The sequence below is a fragment of the Andrographis paniculata genome, unplaced genomic scaffold (genome assembly GCF_009805555.1).
Source record: "Andrographis paniculata isolate CXL003 unplaced genomic scaffold, ASM980555v1 Contig59END, whole genome shotgun sequence".
Lineage (NCBI taxonomy): Eukaryota > Viridiplantae > Streptophyta > Magnoliopsida > Lamiales > Acanthaceae > Andrographis > Andrographis paniculata.
In genome coordinates, this window is record NW_026137594.1 from 544,646 (window position 1) to 567,740 (window position 23,095).

At 32.5% G+C, this 23,095-nt stretch overlaps 2 protein-coding genes across 3 annotated transcripts; both read right to left on the reverse strand.

Moving 5' to 3' along the window:
* Positions 1-3,053: 3,053 nt before the first annotated feature.
* Positions 3,054-15,548, reverse strand: LOC127258148 (phosphatidylinositol 4-kinase beta 1-like). Of its 2 annotated transcripts, XM_051284854.1 has the most exons (16): positions 13,334-15,548; positions 11,803-11,991; positions 11,659-11,707; positions 10,735-10,867; positions 10,164-10,638; positions 9,955-10,035; positions 9,749-9,871; positions 8,013-8,082; positions 7,041-7,138; positions 6,844-6,948; positions 5,626-5,679; positions 5,096-5,239; positions 4,890-4,943; positions 4,721-4,795; positions 3,855-3,938; positions 3,054-3,773 (listed from the first exon to the last, which is right to left on the reverse strand). In XM_051284854.1, the coding sequence occupies exons 1-16, from the start codon at positions 15,290-15,292 to the stop codon at positions 3,672-3,674; spliced, it is 3,795 nt and encodes a 1,264-aa protein (XP_051140811.1). In that variant the 5' UTR covers positions 15,293-15,548; the 3' UTR covers positions 3,054-3,671. The 2 variants fall into 2 exon arrangements, with proteins under 2 accessions (XP_051140811.1, XP_051140812.1); XM_051284855.1 differs by lacking the exon at positions 6,844-6,948.
* A 1,370-nt stretch (positions 15,549-16,918) lies between these two features.
* On the reverse strand, positions 16,919-22,829 carry LOC127258101 (cis-prenyltransferase 7, chloroplastic-like). The gene is made up of 3 exons (XM_051284753.1): positions 22,327-22,829; positions 19,595-19,665; positions 16,919-17,413 (listed from the first exon to the last, which is right to left on the reverse strand). Exons 1-3 carry the CDS (start codon positions 22,816-22,818, stop codon positions 16,951-16,953), a joined length of 1,026 nt encoding a protein of 341 aa, XP_051140710.1. The 5' UTR covers positions 22,819-22,829; the 3' UTR covers positions 16,919-16,950.
* Positions 22,830-23,095: the final 266 nt, after the last annotated feature.

Consider the following 23,095-nt stretch of genomic DNA (forward strand, 5'->3'; position numbering starts at 1 on the left):
CTACTATTAGGACTTCAAGTGTTTTTGGCGTAATAGGACAAACACATCTTGTCTAAAATATTTTGACCCATGACATAATAATCCAAACTACTGCACACTTATAAACTCAATATCAATTAGCCAGAAACATTTCAAAGAAGTATAACTTGGTTGAGCTGGTAAGTACTTCAGCATGGCTCCGATGTACCCCCTATTGATTTTAATGTACCAATTCTTATCAAATTATGTACCCGGGCTCTGCTTTCATGTAAATAAAAAATATAACATTATGACATAGGTGGGTAATTGTGTACCTCCATACTTTAAATGAATGCCCAAAGTGTATGAAACGGTAATCAACACATATTTACTATAGATTGTTAAACAAGTAATGAGTTACTAGGGTAAGTTATGTTGATTGTTACTCATATACCACTGTTCCCATGGATTGATTGGTTATTAAGACCTATTACCCAGTAATACACACCGTAACACACAATATAATATTTGGTCTACAAAGGTAGAGAGAGGAAGTACTCTCACCGAGTTCGCGCATTGGACCCTCTGCATGAGATTGACTAAAATAAACTACATTTGAAGATACCTGGTACTACAAATCTAACGCCTATGAAATCATTATTTATATCTCTTATATCGAGGTTTATACTCGGCTCACATGGTTACATACCAGAATCATAAATGTAGATACCCTATATAAGATATTACGTACCTACAATAACAATCAAATATACTTCAGTTACGATTACATATGCTCTGGTAACCTATAGCTGGAGAACATGCATTTTTGCTTAAAATATTCACTAAATGACAGTAACCATGAATGAATTCAACCATGGTAGTATTTCTCGTAACACCCCAAAGTGTATGGAAAGATAAACAATACATATTTACTATTAATAGTTAAGCAAATCATAAATAATTAGTTAATTTGTATGATAATATTCCAACATTCACTTGTAAATGACTAAACAAGTCATGAGTAAGTAAATTAAATTATGTTGGTTGTTAGTATAAATGACTGATGTCATAAATTGAAATTCATTAGACTTATTACGATTAATCCACATTGTTTCATACACAACAACATATAGTGAAGAACATACTTGTATAGCGCATGACTCAACTAGATAGGAAAATGCTCCAGAGCGGGCCTTCCATACCCCTAAACTCGCATAGTGTACAAAATCCTAATAATTGTGTACATTCTGTAGTCTAACGTGTAACTGAACAACGTAATCTTATGGCAAGGTTTTCGAATTGTGTACCTTCATGGCTCCATTTAATGCCTGTAAGGATTTAGCATATAACCTTCATAGATTCCGAAACAGATTAAGACTTAATCCTCATTTGTATGTTTCTAACGGATGTGATATGATTAACACAGTATGTTCGTGTACTTTATGTCACTGCGATTATTAATTATCAAGACCACATTGATATTGTTGGGACAGTAATACGCTACCACCAGATGTGCTTCGATAGATCAACTAAATACTCATCCAGATAATTCGTGTGTCTCTATTCATTTATTTGAAACCTTGTGTCATTGAATTATCATACATAAAGGAGAACTGTCACATACCCGTTGTTCATGTTCATATACCATCAGAATATCCAAATTACAACAACAGTTATATTCTTGCTATTGTATATTTACCTTCTGCATTACATTTTTATCAATTATATCAAATGTAATTACACACCAAAAAGGGCATTTAGAACAAAAACAAAAATTACACTTCAAAAGGCCTACGGTACCGCAGCTTTACAATTTCTTTTGTCATGCCCGAGATGACCACAACGTCTACATTTTCGTGACTATTTTATTTGCTGCGAGTCATAGCATCATTTTTTCGATTCATATTACAATATGTCTTCTCCTTTGAAACAATATCATGAATAACTCCGTCGAGCTACATCTCGATGTCTTCTCAACATTCTGCCAACTCATCGCCTTTCAATCCCTCTGCGCCCAGCTGTGTCTCCCCACCGCTGCATAAACATTAGGAAGATAATACATACATCTCATTATTCCGTTCCAATGTCACAACACCCGCTCCACCACCACCTCCATGTCGCCACAACACCTGCTCATCAATGCCCTCCAACTCGCCGCCTTCTCCGATCTCAATGGCATCATTTGAATCAATTTTTTTCCCTATCCGACAAGCCCCACTCGGCTTAAAAAAATTGACAATGCATCCAAAATGCTCGATCCTGGGCATGACGCCATACACATTTCGCAAAGTCCTCACCAAATCCAATCATTTAATCGTCATATCCAAATAAACACATGCCACGAGAGAAAAAGTAAACGTCACCTGATCGAGATGAATTCCCGAGTCCTCCATCCTCGAAAATAAATTGACATCCTTTTTTTCCTGCAACATTTGTTGCAAGCCTGGAGATCATAGCGTTCCGTGTTATTGTATCTCGTTCAGGCATTTCGTCAAACATCTTCTCAGCAGAACAATCGCTTGAAAAACCAAATATTCACAAATAGATTTTGAATATATTTACAGATGGATATGTTTGAAAGTTTATTAAATGTGAGTAAGCATCATCGAGTAGGGCATTATAATTTTCCACAAAATACCCTGATATTACCCCTAATCGATATATAGTTACTAACTTAAAAAAAAAATTGAAGTTTGTCGATTTGAGCGTGGAGCAATGGGTGTTCGAGATCGACAACCGGTGAATGAATAAGTGATGAAGATCAAAAGAGTGTGAGCGACCAACACGGACCGGTTCAATTTTGTAGTTGCTGGTGTTTCTTCGTGGATTTTGCGATCGAAAAATAATTGTAGAGGTTTCTTTTTCGTTGGGTGGGGAAGGAGGGTGAAAAGGGATGAAAAAATAAATAATATAAAAAATGAGGGAGTGCAGCCCAAGTTTTATCAAATAGGGATTAAATATAAATAATTTTTGGCAAATAGGAATTTAAATCCAGTTCTACCTAATAATCATTGAAGAAAGAAAAATAAATAAACTAAAAATGAACATAACAATAAAGCCAACACAAGAGAATTAAAGAACAGAGCATAGAAATGTATGAAAGCACAAAAAGCTTCACATATTCTCATTCAGACAAGACCAAATTTATACACAATACAACAAGCAGAACAAACATTATGCTGCAAAAGCATTGCACATAAAAGAATCGAAACCCTTAATAAGATGGAACCAAAATGGAGAAGAGAAAAAATTCGCACACTTAGTCTAACAAGAATGCATCCACACGCACACACACACACTCGAGGTCGAGTTCGAGTTCTCGGCTACATGGTTATCGGTGTAGCACCCGACTCAAAAATGATTTTAGGCTGAAGCCGGTGTTGAATTCATTTAGTCGATCACTCTGTACAGTGTGTTCCCACTGAAAAGGGATTCGTACAAGGACACCTCCCGACCAGTCGGCTCAATATCTTTCTCCAAACGGACTATACACCTTTTGAATACAGAAATCAAGAACTCTTCGTAAAATGTACCTTAAAGCCTGTTAGCCCTCTACAGAGATCTCTGCCGGAACTCGTGCAGTGACTTGAACAGGGATGATGAAATTCATCACTAATGATGATCAGAATCTTGTATCCTCAGGAAGCATTCGCGGGGTATCTCCAAGTCAACTATATAGAACACTATGGATGGAAAAATGATGTGGCGTGTGTTTAGAGAATCCCGTTCAAGACTCGCTGGTAGTAGTCGTATTGTCGTGTTCGCCATGCATCCAAGCTGCTGCTGATCAGCGAAAGTACCAAGGAGACGCATTGCTGCTAGAGAGGAACAGCTACTGTGAATGGGAGTAGAGTAAGGTGCGAATTTGTAAAAGTAAAATTGGATGAAAATCGAACCTCTTCTGGCAAACTAAGATGAAACCGTTTCCTCAAGTTCTGTATTGTTCGTGGACCTCCCTTGAAACAAGGAAAATCGGAATCCTGAAAAGAAAAAATAGCAGTCGGGTCAGATTGAGCAACACCAACAGTTAGGCTCGTACTTCACTATATTTTTCTGGATGTGCAGCAACGAGAAGAAGAACTGGTTTTATTTACAGGCAGCATCAAATTTAACATATACATTAAGATACCACAACGGAATGAACTTCCTGTCTATAGAAAGTTCTATGCCAGTCATTTTAATATTTTCCATACGTACACGAGAACTTTTCGAGGGTCTATTTAGATATTGTTAAACAAGAGTAAATAAGAGCTGGACAATCTGCTCAACAATAGTTGCTAACATCAAATTTACGTTTGGTGGTCGAATGTCCGGAAATGGTGTTTGAAATACTTTTAGCTTAACTGCTGTTCAGAACCAATTCTCACTATTTGGATAAATTTTGTTTGTTTATTGCACACATAATAAAGCTATAGATTTGCCATAAAGGAAATTCAATAAATCAAGTTATAATGTCAAACATTCTAGCGAACAAAGGCAAAACAAAAATTTATTTCCACTGATCAGTATGATAATTGATACCTATTGCCTGCGAAGCCAAAAATAAACCCACATTGATTGAACATCATCGACTAACATGTATAAAGGTGGAAGTTCACAAGATCAACGTACTCAATCAAATTAACTAAATTTCTTAGCTGTGTACAGAAAATTTGTAAAATCACCATCTTACCAAAAAGTTTGTGGATGGAAGATGTCTTTTCACATTCATTTAACTCCTTAAAAGAAATCAACTTTTTTAAAATAGACAAACTAATCTCACCTGCAACATCTCAACAAGAAGAATTATGCGTTCAGCATGTTTCCGACAGGTGAGGAAACCTTGAATACACAACACCTGGAAAAAAGGGTAGTAGATTATAATGAACCACGGAAACATAAAGCATTACCATGGAAATCAAGTATTGGGAGCCAAGAGACAATTTCATTACCTTAAAATAATCAAAAAATTCACTTGGAATTCCCTCAGCATCAGAGTCCATCACCTAGCACAGATCAATATCCTACTTGTTTATACATATTTCATTACCCAGACTCTAAACTTATTTGGTAAAGGACCTAAATATGTTAATCAAAGCGACACATAAACTCATGAAACAAATTTTGATTCCCTCTGAACGTGGAAAAACAAACTCACCTCAAGAAGTTCACGGGTCAATTTAAAAGGTGCACTTTCAAAATTTACACCTCCAGGTGAATTAGAAAGCATGAAACCAAAGTCGATGTGTATAATATGGCCCTCTTCATCCAATAACAAGTTTCCATTGTGTCTATCTTTTACCTATCAATAAAAGTTTCATGAAAGGAAAATGAAACAGTAAATTAAAATGTAAAAAACAACATCAATTCCAACAATACATCCAACAAGCTTGAGCCAATGGCCCACGCGTAGCCATTTGTAGGCCCAGAGGTTAAAGATACTCTGCAAATTAAGAAAGTTGAACAACACAGTATTCATGAAATTGATATAATCCTCTTCACCTGTAAGTTTTAAATGTTTTGAAACATGCAAATATGGCCCCCAAAAATGACAGAATAAGTGGCAATCAACAATGGCATCATCCAAGCATCAATTCTTAAAAATTTGTTAGCATTCATAATGATAAGACTGTTGGTAAAAAAGTAGCAAAGACATTGAGTTTGCATCGAGATAGAAAGATGGTTCACCTGTAAAAGGTAGCAAACTAGAGAGTAACCAGCCATGCTTTCGACAAAATTCCTCTACAAAAAATAATAATGCAGCAAGTTCAGAAAGACAAATCAATATCAATAATTCAATATATCTGGAACTTATTTTAAAGTTTAAAAAAGGAATGTAATCAGTATTAGCATTATGATATTTAGAGTATTTCTACTGGGACCATTCTTGGAGTCTCAGCATCATTATCCTCCATATAAGGGTGACAAGTGCAGTCCCGCCAAGAAGGGTAGGGAGCGCGAAACTCAACATTCTTGGAGACACAAATAAGGACCTCACTTGTTGCAAAGAACTATTATGCTAAAATATTTCCATCATAAGTAGAAAAGGGCCAACAAGACACATACGGCATCTGCTCACACGCCATCTTCATTCATAAAGTAGCTGGTCAAAATCTTTTACTGTTAGGTTTAACAAAGGCACAGGTAGGCGACTAGGTGGAGAATTAAAGGCAAAAACAAACCCTACATAAATCACTATGTTTTGCTTTTGTGACTTTCATACTTCAAAACGTTATACTGTTGAATATTAATATTGCACAAAACAACAAGTTATAAATGAATATGACATGAAACATTACTTAGGTAGATGCAGAGTCAGTATTTGACTAAAACAGTGATCTAGATTTTGAGTTGCACTGTTGGGGTGAAGCGGGTCTTTAGGCGTCGCTGGCCACTGCCATTGATACCCTTATAACCAAGGTTTTTGCAGCCCAAACCAGACAACACTATCACTTGGAACAGAAATAATTTGAAATATTGATTTGGTAGGATTAGATATGCCGATTCCTTTGGATTCACTTGGATCAATCTCCACTGGAAATGCAACAATATTATTCCTTGTAATATAAAATTAGCAAATAGCATGGGCAAAAGACGTAGCTAAATTTTCAGATTATATATTAAATATTCATGGCAAGAACTGTAAAAAAGATTATATGGTGAATTGGAATAGTTTTAAAGAGAGGAACAGTCTACTACTTTCCACCAAAGGTATTAACTCATTGTGATTGATAAAACGAAATGAGGTCATGAGGTGTACAATTAAGTGCAAATATATAACAATATCAAAACCCAAAAAAGAGGGTCTTAATATAAATAACTTTGATAAACAGAGAAACCATACTTAGTAAGCAGAAAAGAGGTATGGAACATGACTAGACTTCTCAACATAAGGAACTCATTTACCTGTGCAAGCTTATAACTGGGAGAATTTTCTCCATATTTAGCAACAAAAAAGTCACGTAAACTTGAAATATTTGGAAATCTACTTTTGATAGAATGAATTGATGCCTGGAAATAAATATTTGAACAGATTAGTATTGTCTGCATATGAAAATTTGATTCCAGGATATTTAACTTTTCTAGTAAACCATTATAATTACCGTGTCTGGAATAGTTTCAATAAGAGCTGTATAAGAGGAAGTAACTAATACTTCATAAGGACGCAGCCACAACGGGAGTCCAGCTTCCTGGAATATATCTAGCATTTTGGAATTGGTAGAAAAGAACAATTAAAATGTTTCTCAGATGAATAAGGATAATACATGCAACAATATTACAGTCTACCATGAATCCATGATCATTGAGTGCACTAACAAAGAAAACTGCAAAATATTTAAAAAGGAAAAGCTAGAGTATCAACTACAGTTGGTAGCCTCATGATTTTGGAACGTGAGATGTACAAATGCTGTTGTGCATACATCTCTCATCATCAGAACACTACTTGAAACTTGATTACATTAACAAATCAGACAATCTGTCCTTACTCCAAGAGACATAATTATCATACAGTTCAGCTACATTTTCCACCAGTAATATGTGGTCAACATATGCTTTATTGTTACTATTTAACAAACATACATGAAAGAATAATATGAATAAATAATAATAATAATTTATATGCTGGAAATAAAGTCGGTAACACAACTAAATGTTAAATACCATAAAAAATTCCAGTTTTACATAATTGCATATGTACAGATTCAGGATCACACTTTATTTTCCTGCTGTATCAGTGTGTTTAGGTTCGGACAGAAGGAAATTGTTTCTTGTCTTCTGAGAAACAATTTCCATTCACAAAGAAATTTTAAATTACACTTTACCTTGCAGGACTATCATAGAAATAATTGTATGGAACACATACTTCTGCCTCATTTCCTTCTCAAGCACATTTTTGTCAAGGAGTTGATGTTTAAGGTAAGGAAATGGTACTAAAGGAGCAAGATATATATATAGATATATTTCAAAAAAAGAAGAAAGAAAGCAAATAACAAATGAAGCATGCAAAACATTAATCTATTACAGATAAAAAAGCTCCAAAGCAATGTGGACCCAAAGTTCTAAGAGGCACCTACCATAAAAGTGTGATATTAGTTGCACAGCAAGGTGCTCCTGCCTACAGTCGTCCCCGCTCTTCACAATTGCCTATATATCACAAGAACCAAATAATTTAGCCAATGCAGGAGCCAAAAAGAAATGGTTGGTAAAGCACAGCTATATGTCAAACATGAGTATGTGAACTTAATAATCACAACATGTATTCATGCAATTATTATGCATCCAAGGATCAAACAATATCTACACGGAGCAAGAAGGCTTCTGCAAGTTAGGATGTCAAATTCTTTGCAGGATAGTCTCCATTACATATCTGATGAATTAGACCACTCAAAGCAAATTACATGATAACTATACCTAATTGATAATCCAAGACATATAAAATACACACACAAACACACGTTTTAAGCTTGTTTCTCTATTCTCTCATTCTTGACCATGTCCTTCCATTTTGTTACCCCACCTCACCTGATTACATTTTATAAATATCATATCATTGTTATACAAATATAAAGACCCCAATTACATTTGGCATCACATACTTACAGGAACAGTTATGATTTAAATGCAGCAACAGTAAATCAATAATACTAATTTAGAACATCCAGAAAACAAGTCCCGCGCATACACACAACCTATTTTAGCTTTCAGTTGGAATGCATGGGGAAGCTACATGGAATCATTCCTCTAAGAGGGTCAAAACCAGTTCAAGATGCATCATGCCCAATACCATTGTACACTAGGGTTGCAGGTGAATAACGATATCTAATTTGCTTCTATTATGTGCAATTATTTTCGCAGGCACTCTGGAGTTTTTACTGAACCATGAATTCCAAAGAGACTCAGCATCCTTCTTATTTATGTAGGGTGTGTTTGTTTGGGGGATTGGATTGGATTTACACTATTCATCTCATTTTTTTCCCCCCAAAAACATCAAATCAAACACCTATTTTTTATTTTTTATATTATACTAAAAATCAATTTTACATTCAAAATATCACATCAACACCTATTTATATCACATCATACAACTATTCAAATTCAAAATTTTTACTATTCAAATCCCAACTCAAAATCCAAACCCCCAAACAAACACACCCGTAGTAGTTCCATAAATATTATGAATATGTTTACTTATGTTTTTTCTACCTGCTTTTTACTATTCAATCTCATGATTCCCTTCAAAACATCGTATCAAACACCCATTTTCCATTTAAAACCTCACATTCAACAACTATTTAAAGTCAAAACCTTGAGGAAAAACAAAACAGAAAAAGAAAAACCCATATGTCAATTTAAGTATTAACATAATAGAAGCCATTCAACCCATTCAACTACTATCAGTGCCTCAACAAGATCATATAACTTTGCCAAAATAGAATCAATTATTATTGAAATATTTACCAATGCCTGAGTGATACTGAGCAATATTAACAAGTTCGAATCGTTCATTAAGTCCAACAGAATCAACATATCTCAATTGCAGTCTCATATCAACTAAAGTACCATATGCTACATACATCAACTAACTTTGTAAACCAATCATCTGAAACTGCAGCACTTCGTCCATCCCTTAAAACTCCAGTTTTAGAAGTTTTTATTTACCCACAAGATTCTACTTTGAAGACATTAACAAAGATGCACAGCCCCAAACAAAATTCCAGAAACAACGGTCTAAGTATCCAACTATATATTTATGTGCCAAACAACTGAAATTTCTCTTATATAGAACAGTAGAGTTACAAGCACAACTTACAGATCTCAAGTCCCAACCAGGTAACTTCCCATATAAGGAGGATTTACGAATTCTGTCCTTTTTCAACTCCCAAAGCTCACCTGATAATGCCTCACTAAATTTTGGAAGACCCCCATTTGCAGCCTGTTCAACTTGGAGAATTCAAAAAATGACAATCCATGGCATCATATGAACGAAAAGAAAATTCATTTTGTCTCTTTATTCACCTTTGGTTGAGCATCTGATGAGTCCTGGCCAGCCCCTTTTAAAGGAAGTCCTGGGGGTGCTTCCCCTTTCAAAGCAGCAGCCTATTGATGGGGAAATTAGTGGAGCCCAAATGAGAGGAAAGCCAAAGACCAGTCACATACCACCCCCCCCCCCCCCCCAAAGAAAAAAAAAAAAGAAATCCAAGTAGAGATTCACATGATAAGATTACCTTGACTTCCGCAATAGCTACAGTACTTGGGACTCGCCGATGTTCTTTCCTCCGAGGTGGATCTCGGTCCACCACGTCATCCATGCTAATCCCTGGTTCAGCTGACAAGACAACTCTCACCCATTCCAAATCACAGCCTCCCTTCAATTGACATGCACAACCACCCTCTCCATGATGTGAATGATTAGTAGAAACAGGTTGAGATTTGAAATACTGATTGGTATATTCCGATTGCTTTTCCACACATAATTCAACATGAACAAATTTCACATTGGCCTCCCATGATTGAGACATTGCTTGGTCGATAGCTTCAGATGTAGACCTTGACATCCTATCATAACTGTTGTGGTACATATCCTGCCCTGTTCCCAAAGGACAAGCCCATTGTGGAGGCTTTGGTAAAAGGGCATCACCATTTGCCAATGGAATTCCACCTTTGGAAAGCTTTTGTATACTGGATGAATCCTTTGAATTACTATTAAATAGTCATAGGCAAAGAATATCAATCACTGCCTCTGTCCAACGAATTATGACAAATTTACCAAGTTATTATTATTGTTAACACAAGTACCTTGGAGCTTCACTCTTCAACACTTCAACACAGATCAGATAAGGAGCTTTTTCTCTGGAGTTTAAGAGAACAGCTTCATCTTCAGGTATGTGAACCACACGACACATACCCTTTCCCATTGGAAAACAAATTCCTACAATATGAGAATAAAAAACCTTACTTCATGCAAATGAGAGATTTAATAATTAATAAATGTATTTCAAAAGGAAGTTAGATATCATTGTAGCAATACCATTAATCTACAAAATATTTACTATTGCATGAGATTCAGAAAATGAGCTCTCACCAAAACATCAAAACATATTCAAATTTCAACATTAAATGATTCTCAGGAATTGTAAGGCCCACAGAACATTGGACAAGTAGCAATTCTTTCTCCAAATCAACCATGTAACTAGCCCTCTTTCAAGTGAAAGAGGCACATGGAATCCCTCCACAGATTATCAAGACCCAAAGTATGCATAGCATGCCATATAATGAATAACATAACCCATCGATGCAAAATACAGGTTTGCATTAGGAGTACATAAAGCAACCCTATCGATGGCATCTCAAAATTACCATAAAAATCTCTGGAGAACATAGTTGCTCCTTGGTTGAACCATAAGATATTTTTTCCCAAACTTTGAGTCTGATATGCTACAAGGATAAAACCAGCAGACACAACTACTTCCAAATATGGTTTCTCAATTACCTATTAGAAATCACTCTTATCTGAATATATAAAGGCTACAGGAAAAAGTAAATAGAGAATCTCTAGAATTCCAAATAAATGTTGAGTAGATATAATTAGAAAATATTCCATGCAAGTAAACAAAAACAAAACAGCACAGCAATAATACACAAGCTCCAAGATACAACCATAAAATAAGTTCGAGGATATCATATAATCAATAAAGATAGCCAATGTCAAATTATATTTACCTCCACTGCTTTGAGCATCATCTATCCGCACATTGATATCTACAAGTGACTGAAACGCAAAAAACCAGAACATCAGTATAGCCATAATGTATGCAACACAAATATTTTGGTGCGAGAGGGATTATTATAACAAGTAATTAGGACCTCGCGAAGGGCAGTTTTACGATCTTCAACGGGAAATACATCAACGAGGCCATAAGATGTCTCACATAAAGCTTGAACGAAATCCAAAGATTCATGATAAGCCCCCTTTCTGTAATGTGATGCATTATCAGGAAGAGGCGGCTTATCATTTTGCTTTTTGTGTTGCTGTTTCAACGAGCCAGTAAATATCTGCAAGAGAAGGGTATAGTGATTGCTTGCTTAGATGGAAACTTTCAACAAGAATTTCATAATATAATTTGATAGGAAATGTCAACAACAAAAACTTAAACTAAGGAAAATCATAACAAAAACAAAAGTAGAACAGAGGGTAATAGATCATCAAACAGCTAATAAAGATGATGAGTTCACCATTCACCATTCACCATTACAAGGCCCTTCCACTTCTTATGCCATTTGAATTTAGACTAAAAGTTACAAAGAAAAATTTCAAGCGACCACCCATCCCATCCAAAAGGGTCTAACTCAATGAATTAAACCACTATCACAAACTATTACCAATAAGTCTTGGAATGTGATATAGAAGTGGACAAACAATTTCTCACGAGATAAGATATATACAATTGCTATGACTTAGCTACCTAGCATAAACAATGAAAAGTCATTTCCTTTTGTATATGTACATTCTTTCCCTCTTTATCTTCATTACATCCAATATTTCTTCAAGCCCCAAATCAACCCACACTGCCCCTTCCCTTCTCAAAACATTTGTGACAGTACAAACCATAAGGGCTATAGCTTCATAAATGAACACTTCAACAATATACATATTGCACTCAATAGAATAAATAGTTAGACCATAAAAACACACTCCGCCTCCATTCCTCCTCCTTAAGCAGAACACTGACTGAAAACTATCAATGAATTATGATGATCCAAACTAGATTAAATCGATAAATTGTTTACTTATCAATTGGTCATGCACAATATAAGTTTATAGCTGGTGAATTACAAACATCACTGAAAAAAACTCTATATAAATACACTGTGCACCAGATTAAAGCAAGGTGCAATTCAATTAATTAAAAACTCACAGGGTGCGTTTCTTTTCAGCTTGGATTGGGTTTGGAGGTTTGGATTTTTTTTTATTTATATAATATTTGAGGTAATGTTTTGTGCGTGGAAAAAATGTATTTTTTTCGGTGAATGTGGAATCCAAATAGTAAAAACATTGTATAGAAACTGAAAAGAAACACCCGCATGTTTATACAATAAAACAAAAAGAATAATTTCAATAGAATATAAAAGTTTAAGTATTTAATATTAAGAATTTAAGATATCTAAATATAAGACCATTTGGTTATGCTGTTAGATAGAATTTAAGCAAAATAGTATAAATGGAAACATAAATTTGTTATACCAAAAACACCCAAAAAACAAGAAATACAGAGGCAACAAATGGAAAAATAACAACAAAATGTGAGTTGAAAAGGAATTAAAAATCCAAGCAAGGGACAAAAAGTACAGTAGGCAAACTCACAAACACCATAAGCACGAAAAGCAAGGAACTGACCAGGTTGCTCTTTTTGTGGCCATAGAGCTCCGAATCCTCAACTGAGCGGTCACGATCCTTGAACAGCTTCTGAAAAAAATTCTCTGTTCCAGGACTGCTTTCCAGAACATTGGTATCAGAGGTGTGGTCACTGGCCATTGAAATTTTGGAATCTTCTGGATGAACACGGAATAATCTACGAAACAACAAAAATTCTGAAGAGTCTTCATCTTCCCCATTTGCGTGGTTCATCCTCTCCTCATCATTATGTTCAATCAAATCTTTTTTGTCATCAAACATTTCCTTAAAAAACTTTTTGATGAACCCTTCTCTATCATCATTTTCTGACCTCCTTGCAACTCTTTCTGGATCATCATTTTTTTCAGAACCATCCTTCTTGTCCTCAAATTTATCCTTGAAGAGCTTCTTGAAAAACCCTTCCTTTTCTTCATCTTCCATGGCTTTAGATAACAATTTCACCTCTTGCTCATTTTTACTATCACGAAACAGCCGCTTAAAAAACCCATCTGTACTGGAGCTAGCTTCTTCTTCCTCATCTTTGTTGCTCAATAACCTTCGAAAGAAACCATCTTTCTCCAATTCCTCCTCATTCTTATGGACAGCTTGCTTCATATCATCATCTCGACTGCTACTTAATAACCTCTTGAGAAACCCACCATCTTTCTCTTGTTCCTCCTGAGCTTTATGTTTATCCACTGACTTCTTTGTATCATCATCTCGACTATCCCTCAATAACCTTTTGAAAAACCCAACATCCTTCTCAGGCTCCTCATCAATCTCTTTATCTTTGCCCAATGACTTCCCCACATCCTCATCCTTATCCCTCAGCAACCTCTTAAAAAATCCACTATCCTTCTCAAACTCCTCGCCATTCTTTTTATCTTTACCCAATGACTTCTTCACATCCTCATCCCGACTATCCCGCAATAACCTCTTGAAAAATCCACCATCTTTCTCCGGCTCGTCATCATTCTCTCTATCCTTACCCACTGACTTCCTCACATCCTCATCTCGACTGTCCCTCAACAATCTCTTCAGAAACCCACCATCCTTTTCAGATTCTTCAACGGTCTCCCTGTTCCTATCCACCGCCTTCTTTGCATCCTCATCACGACTATCCCTTAACAGCTTCTTAAAGAATCCCCCTTCCTTCTCAGGCTCATCATCTTCCTTGTCCATAGATTTCCTAAACGAAAGAGCATCTCTCATCTTCGGCCCCGGGATGAACTTCTTAAAGATCTTATTACTGTCCTCTGGTGATCCCACAACCTTACCACCATCATCCTGTACATTTGAGCTCCCTGGGGAGGACGAAATTGATAAAGATCGGGGAACTGACACACTGTTTGGAGGCGAGGATGTCATTGATAACAGCTTCTGCTTTGAAGACAACAACCTGTTTAGCACCTGACTCTTACCAGTTGGACTACTGCTACTCCCACTATCATTATTACTGGAGAAAGATGACATAAAAGTACTACTGCGTGAGTGGGGTTTAACCAATGGCGGCCATTCCCCCATTAAAGTTGCTGCAACCTGACACTTCTCCTGAATCCTACTAATTCCTTCATTATCATCAACATCCTCCAGCTCCGCCATCAAAAACCAATGCACTTTGAGCGCAATTTTCAGAGATTTCGAGCAAATGTCGATTACAAACTTATCGAGCGAGGGGCTGGGCTTGTGAATTAACATATAACAAATTTGAAATAAGTAGTTCTCGAGGCCGGAGAGAGGAAGAGCATACATACGGTTGCACAAGTAGTCCCGAACCCCAGGATGATCGTGCTTGTAGAGGTAGCTGACGGCGATCCATTCGCTGAAAAACGCGGAGTCAAAGAACCTGATTAGCCACCCGTTCTCTCCGATGCTTTCACTGGTCGGAATCGTCCGCGTCACCTCGCGAGGTGTCTCAGCCCACTCGCCGAAGGCACGCGTCAATCCCAGCAGCCTCGCCATCGTCAAACCCTCCTGCTCATCCTAAAATTCCCTCTTCAATCCAAAAACCCCCAATCTAAGAGTTAAACGTAATTCGCTCAGCTCTGTATGTGTGCACTCCGAAATTGGAAGGAAGATCGAAACTGGATCCCCAACGACGTCGGGCAATTGGCCGGCTACGGCGGGGAGGTGGCGGAAGTGCTAACGTGCGCGGAAGAGGAGGGTGTTGGGGCAGGCAGAAGGGAATTGCTTTTAATTTTTGTTTTTATTTTATTTTATTTTAATTTTGGTGAAATTTCGAATTGGGAGAGGGACTCTGTGACGAGACGGCATACCCAAAAAATAATAAAATATTAAAAATAAATCAATCGATGATTTGCTTTTAATAATTTTCGTGACTTATTACTGCTTAATGATTTTGAATTTTGAAAATTATTGTTAATTTGAACAACGTACAGTTTAATAGTAGCACGGTGTCTATAATAGTTGAATTATCTGTGTTTATTTATTTTACTACTATAATTTTGTTCTTTTAACATAAATTTTAATATATTTTTCAAAAAAAAAAATTAATATATTACATACTTTTTATTTCTATATTATCTATTCAATTTATTATATTTTACATAAATAAAAGTCAAAATACAAAATAAACATACCCTACTATTTTCTTTTACAAAAATACTACTCTTATAATTAATATTTATTTTGTATATAAAATATTTTATTTAAATTATTAAAAATATTAATAATATTTTTTCATTTAGAAGAAAAGTATTCATGATTTATTCATATGAAAATTAAAAAATATTTATATTTTAATAATCAGTGATATTGATTATATATATCTAATTATAGAAATATTTAATTTATTCACTCAATTTATTTCTGAATATTACTATTTTTAATAAATATTATTAAAAAATACAATCTATACATATTAACACAATATATAATACAGTATATAATATCTTCGTCCGACTCTAATGGTTCTATGTATTTTTTATTTGTTGATCTTTAAATATTTAGTTATTTTATCAAAATTAAGTATAAACTATAAAAAACTTACAAAATACTAATAGAATGACATTCGTAAAAAAATATACAAATATAAAAATATTTTTAATTTTAATTATAATGACGCAAAGGACAAATGTGACATTTGGAGACGGACAAGACGGAGAAATTTATTTTATTCATTCTCAAAAGTCAATAATGCACCTATATTATTTTCTATATTACGGACATTATTATTTGTACCTAAGATAAAATATATATATATATATATTCAAAATACAAACGATATGTTCTTTTACTCAAAATAACCCCACATATTTTTTTTAAAAAAAAATACAAAATTAATATATTACACATAATTTATATTTTTATATTATCTATATAATTTTTTATATCTTGTATATATATAAAATAAATAAAATAAAATAAAATTCATTCAAACTATTTTCAAAACAAAATACAAAATTCCCCAACATCATTTTGAATTGCGACTCTCAAAATAATAATATAAAAAAATTTATACAAAAATAAAAATAAAATTAAAAAATAATAATAATATCATTATAAAAAATCAAATATTCAATTTAGAATAATATATTTTATATTTTTAACTCAATTCTAATTGTCATCTTCAATTCTTACAAGATTTATATCTTATAAAATTAACAAGCTGCATTATTTTCTTCACGTGCGCCGTACCGTCTTTTCCGGTGTTGGAAAAAATTCAAGGCCTCGGCGAAGTTTGCCTCATCAAAGTCAGGGAATTTTTTTTCGATGAAATAGAATTCCGTGTAGGCCAATTGCCACAACAAGAAGTTGCTCAACCTTTGTTCGCCACTAGTCCTTATGAGCAAATCGGGATCGGGGACTTCGATGAGACTTGTCATGAGGTATTGCTGTACTACATCATCGTTTATATCGTTTTCTTGTAAAATTCCGTCTCTCACTTTGATTGCAATTCTCTTTGTTGCTTGTACAATATCGAGACGACCGCTGTAGCTAATCGCCACCACGAGATGCATCCCCTTGTTTGATTTGCTCAATTCTTCAACATGAGATATTTTTGATTGCATTGATGGAGGCAATTTAGATCTTTCGCCAATGACTGAGATGCGCAAGTTTTGACTGCATTGAAATAAAAGAATGAGAATCGAAATCGACAAGTAACAACCCAAAAATTGGTAAATGAGATAATGAATTTTGTTGATTTATTTCTACATAATTTCTCAAATATATTATTAGAAAATACTATCTACACATAATTGTAAAAGTTAGTAGAAGCATACAAAGTCAATCAAAATACACAAAACAACATTTCATATAAGGGTGTGTTTGTTTGACGGATTTGTTTGGATTTCCACCATTCATTCTATTTTTTTCCCCAAAAACATCAAATCAAATACTTATTTTTTATTTTTTATATTATACTAAAAATCAATTTTACATTCAAAACATCACATCAATACCTATTTATATCACATCATACAACTATTCAAATTCAAAATTTTTACTATTCAAATCTCAACTCAAAATTCAAACCCCCAAACAAACAGACCTTCAAGTGTAATACTTTAAATATAATTTTTTTAAAAATAAAATAAAATATTTTGATGTAATATAATTAAATTTTGGTGCTATACATATATTAATATTGTTTGAGAGTTATTAGAATTTTATAAAAATATTATGATGATTTGAAATATTAAAACAAATAACTCAAAACAAACAAACCTCTTATCATTTATTTTAATTTAGGACTCAACCATTTCAAATCCAATATTTTAACAGTCACTTATATTAATTAAATTAAAGTCTATTTTATATAAAACTTTCTTCTTCTCTTTCGTTGTTGTTGTTTTTTTTTTTTTTTTTTTTTTTTTTTTTTTTAAATTAGTATTACACCATACATGCAGACGCTTAGCACATTGAAACCATAATCTCAAACACGCTATGTGTTCAACCTCTTGAGATAGTTGATTTGGATTTAGAATTTAAAAAGAATAAATTCTTTTAATTTCTTCATAAAGTTTGTTATTTTGTAATTTTAAACAAAAAATTAATATTATTTATTCTATGATTTTTAATAAAAATATTATTCAAATAAAAATTCAAATCAATATTACATTTCACATCAATTTCAAATCATAATTAAACAAACTCCTGTATTTTTCAACAAAAATACTTAAAATTATAAATACAAAACAAAGACATCCCAAAGTTTTCTTTTAAAACAATAGTGAATTTGTTCACTTTGTAATTTTTTTAATGTTAATTATGATAAATTATTTTGATAATATAAAAAATAATATATGTTAATTGTCTTTTGTGAATTGATAAAATATATATATATATTTTATATATTATATTTTTTAAATAATATTTACGAAGAATTGTTCCACTAAAAATAGTATTAAGTAAACAAACTCAATATAGATATTAAAGGCGTGTTTGACAATTAGACAGTAGTTGTTAGTTGATTCAATTAGCTGATAGCTGTTAACTGATTCAATTAGTTGGTTTGACTAGCTGATTCGATTAGCTGTTTGTATGAAAATGTTTGGTAAAACAACTGTTTGATATTAGCTGTTTATACGTAAAATGACAATTGAGGACATTTTTATTTTATTCTTGTTTCTAATATATTCAATTATGTTTTTTTGAGTTCAGAATGTTTAAAATTTTTTGTTATTAGTTATTGAAAATTGTAAAAGTGTTATAAAAATATTTATTTTTATTACAGTTAGAATTAAAATATATAAATATTTTTTTTATTGAAAATGATGTAAAATATAAAATAATAAATTTTTCGTGTATATATTTATTTCGTTAGTTATCGATTAGTTCATTATATTTATAATTTTCAATAAATTTAATTTATTTTTAGTATAAAATTTATATAATGTAATTTTAATAAAAATAAATAAAATATTTATATTTATATTTTTCATTTATGTTAGATTTTAATAAATTTATATATTTTACAATTAAAATAATTTTTATATAAAAATTAATTATTTTAAATTTATAAAAGTAAAACTATAATATAATAAAATATTCTAATATAATTAATAAATAAATAAAATATATTTATTTGTGTAAAATGTATAATAAATTTTTAAGGGCATATAAGAAATAAAAAATTTTTTACAGAAAAACTATTTCAAAACGCTGGATAAGTTAGCTTTTCAAAAATTAGCTTTTTGGGTCCAAAAAACTAATTTACCAAACACATAAATTAGCTTTTTGACCGATCAAACAGCTAAAAGCTCTTTAAAAAGCTATTTACCAAACACCCCTAAATCTAACCTTTTTATTTCGTGAATCAGATATGATGCTATCGCGTCCTCAATGCCCTTAATCAAGTAGTCAGTTTCCACCTACAAGAAAAACTTCATTCATACTTAATATGCAAATTATACTATTATGGTGGCGGTTACAGTACTGAATATAAAATTCAACACTATATTGAATAGCACATCGTGTGCTAATGGACAATACACTGTATTATAACAAACATCACACAATATGCGTTAATATAATATAAATACACACATGAACTAACAACATATGATATAGTCTCGTAGAACACATACAACACAAGTTGTAATTATAAACAAAAAACATATGTTGTTGTTTGTAATAAAAACATATGTTGTTATTTAAAAAACATATTATCTCTGTCCGGCTCTAAATGTCTCATTTTTTTATTTTTTTTTGCGTATTGATATTTAAATGTTAATTATCATGGTAAATTATTTTTTAGTTCTGTAACTGGACCCTTTTATCATTTTAGTCCCGTAAGTGGAGTATGTCACAAACTAATCCCATAAGTAAAAACTTTTCGTTGTTTTAGTTCTCCGGCTCCGGAGACGTCCGTGTGGCTCGCCGAAGGCTACGTGTCCGTCAGGTCAGCGATACCTGACGGATACATGGATTTTAATATTTTATTTTCATTTTTTTAAATTTTTTTTAAAATTGATTTTTAATTTTAAAATTTTTAAAAAAATAAATAAATAAAATCCACGTATCCACCGGATGTCGCTGACTTGGCGGGACACGTGACTTCCGGCGAGCCGCGCGGGCGTCTCCGGCGCCGGAAATTTTTCACTTATGGAACTAGTTTGCGACAGGCTCCACTTAAAGAATTAAAATGATAAGAAGGTCCAGTTACAAGACTAAAAAACAGTTTACCCTAATTATTATATCAAAACGTAGTACAAATTAAAAAAAAAATTATAAAAATACTTCAATTATTGTCTATAATACTAATAAATAAACATTTATAAAAAAAATTATATAAATATAAAAATATTTTTAAAAGCGAACAGAAAGAATATTATTTTTATTGCACAAAATATCATGTCCAATTATTATTATTATTATACAAACTTAAATCACCTATATACAAACTCAAACCAATCAAACTTACAAGTTTTGAATTCACTTGGTAAATATTTTTATTTTTATAATATTAACCATTACGATTCTATGTAAAACATATTAATTATTCTCACAAAAATCACATAAAAAAAACTTCGAATAAAAATTAAAAATAAAATGATTTTTATTTTTATTTTTTATTCAGTCTCACAAAAGAAATATTTTTCTATTTTCGGTGAATTTATCAATTTTAAACACACTTAATAAATATAAATTAATTTAATTAAATTTTTAAGCTTTACACACAGTACACCTACTCAAAATCTTTCTATTTTCATCCCTATTTAATTAACAAATATTTTTATTTATATTTAAAAATTTTTATTTTTTTTATAAGTTTAGTTTTAAATTAATTATAAATAAATAATTATTTTATTTATTTGCATTATATAAAATTTTATTTTCTACAAAATAATAATCATATTGTATACTTCCTCCATCCAATTTCTATTGTCTTTTTATGAATTGATAAATTTGTCCTTAATTGTATGGTAGAGATTAAAAGTAATAAATGAATGAAGGGTAAAAATGTAAAATTTATGTTTAAAAATGAAATAGGACAATAGTTGTTGGGCGTCCCAAATAAAAAAGTAGGACATTAATTTGTGAACAGAGAGAATATATTTTATTGAAATATAATACAAAAATATTTAAAATACCAATAAACTACTCATATAAAAAAATAATATTATAAAGGGTAAACTATTTTTTAGTCTTGTAATTAGACCCCTTATCATTTTAGTCCCACAAGTGGAGTCTATCCCAAACTAGTCCCATAAGTGAAAAATTTTCGTTGTTTTAGTCCTCTGGTGCAGGAAATGCTCGCGTGGCTCGCCAGAGGCCATGTGTCCGCCAGGTGTCCCACCATGTCAGCAACACCGGGCGGACACGTGGATTTATTTATTTAATTTTTTTTTTTAATTGGACCGAATATAAAAAATTTAAAAAGACAATAAAATTAAAAATAAATTTGACCTGGCAGAAACGTGGCCTCCGACGAGCCACGCGGGCATCTTCGGCGCCGGAGGACTAAAATATCGAAAATTTTTTACTTATAGGACTAGTTTGCGACATGCTCCACTTACGAGACTAAAATGATAATAGAGTGCAATTACGGGAGTAAAAAACAGTTTATCATATTATAAATTATTACTAATTATTTACTAATCTATATTACCTACAATAATTTTATAAATTTAATTTATAAATTAATTTAAAACTGAAAATAAAGGTAAATTCATAAAAAAGAAAAAAATATATCAAAATTACTATTTTAAAAATCCTTTCAGAAGGGGTGTGTTTGTTTGGGGGTTTGAATTTTGAATTGAGATTTGAATAATAAAAATTTTGAATTTGAATAGTTATATGATGTGATATAAATAGGTGTTGATGTGATGTTTTGAATGTAAAATTGATTTTTAGTATAATATAAAAAATAAAAAATAAGTGTTTGATTTGATATTTTTGGAGAAAAAATGAGATGAACAGTAGAAATCTAATCCAATCCTCCAAACAAACATATATTGAAACATAAGCAATATATATATATATATATTAATTTAAAATAATCATGTCAAATGAGATGATAATAAATTTACCTTGGATCGTTTCCAATTTTCATTAGAAAACATATAGACAGTAAGAAACTTGATTCCGAAAGCGAATGCGGTCCGTATAAGCCTTTCAAGGCTTTTGCCTCCAGCAAAGTGGCCTTCTTTCGTCGACAACCCTCTCTCCTCGGCCCACCTTCCATGTCCGTCCATGATTACGGCAACGTGTTCCGGGCAGAGGCCACCGGGCAATTTGGCTGTTCCATTTTCTTCATTTTCACCCCATTTTTCATTGCCCGAATACACGGTGGTGGTTGGCGGCATTCCTCCCACACGGAACCTCCGGGATGAGGAAGAGATGAGCCGGTTCCGGAGAGCCACCCGCGACAGCGGCGACGGCGCCAATTTTGGATAATTAGTAATATTGATGAAGGAGGGGGGATGATGGAATTGGTCACAATTAGGGAAGGGTGATTTGTTCTTGATAAAAGTTGAGGATGATGAAGGTGATGTTGCCATTCCTGCAATTAATGAAAACATTATTATTGTGATTTTTTTTGGTATGATTTTGATGTATATGCTTAATTATATGTATATATATATAACTAGATTTATTTTTTACGTCGAGTTTAAGAAATATTGTATTTAAAAAATAATTAGCAGATATATTTTATTTATAAAGATTTTATTGTCTTGTGTTTTAATTTGATAATATAATATTAATATAAATAAATGTGAAATTAAAGATAATTATAATTATAATGTGGAATGGAGTGCACCATTTACTAAAAAAATATATATATATATTTTGTATTTA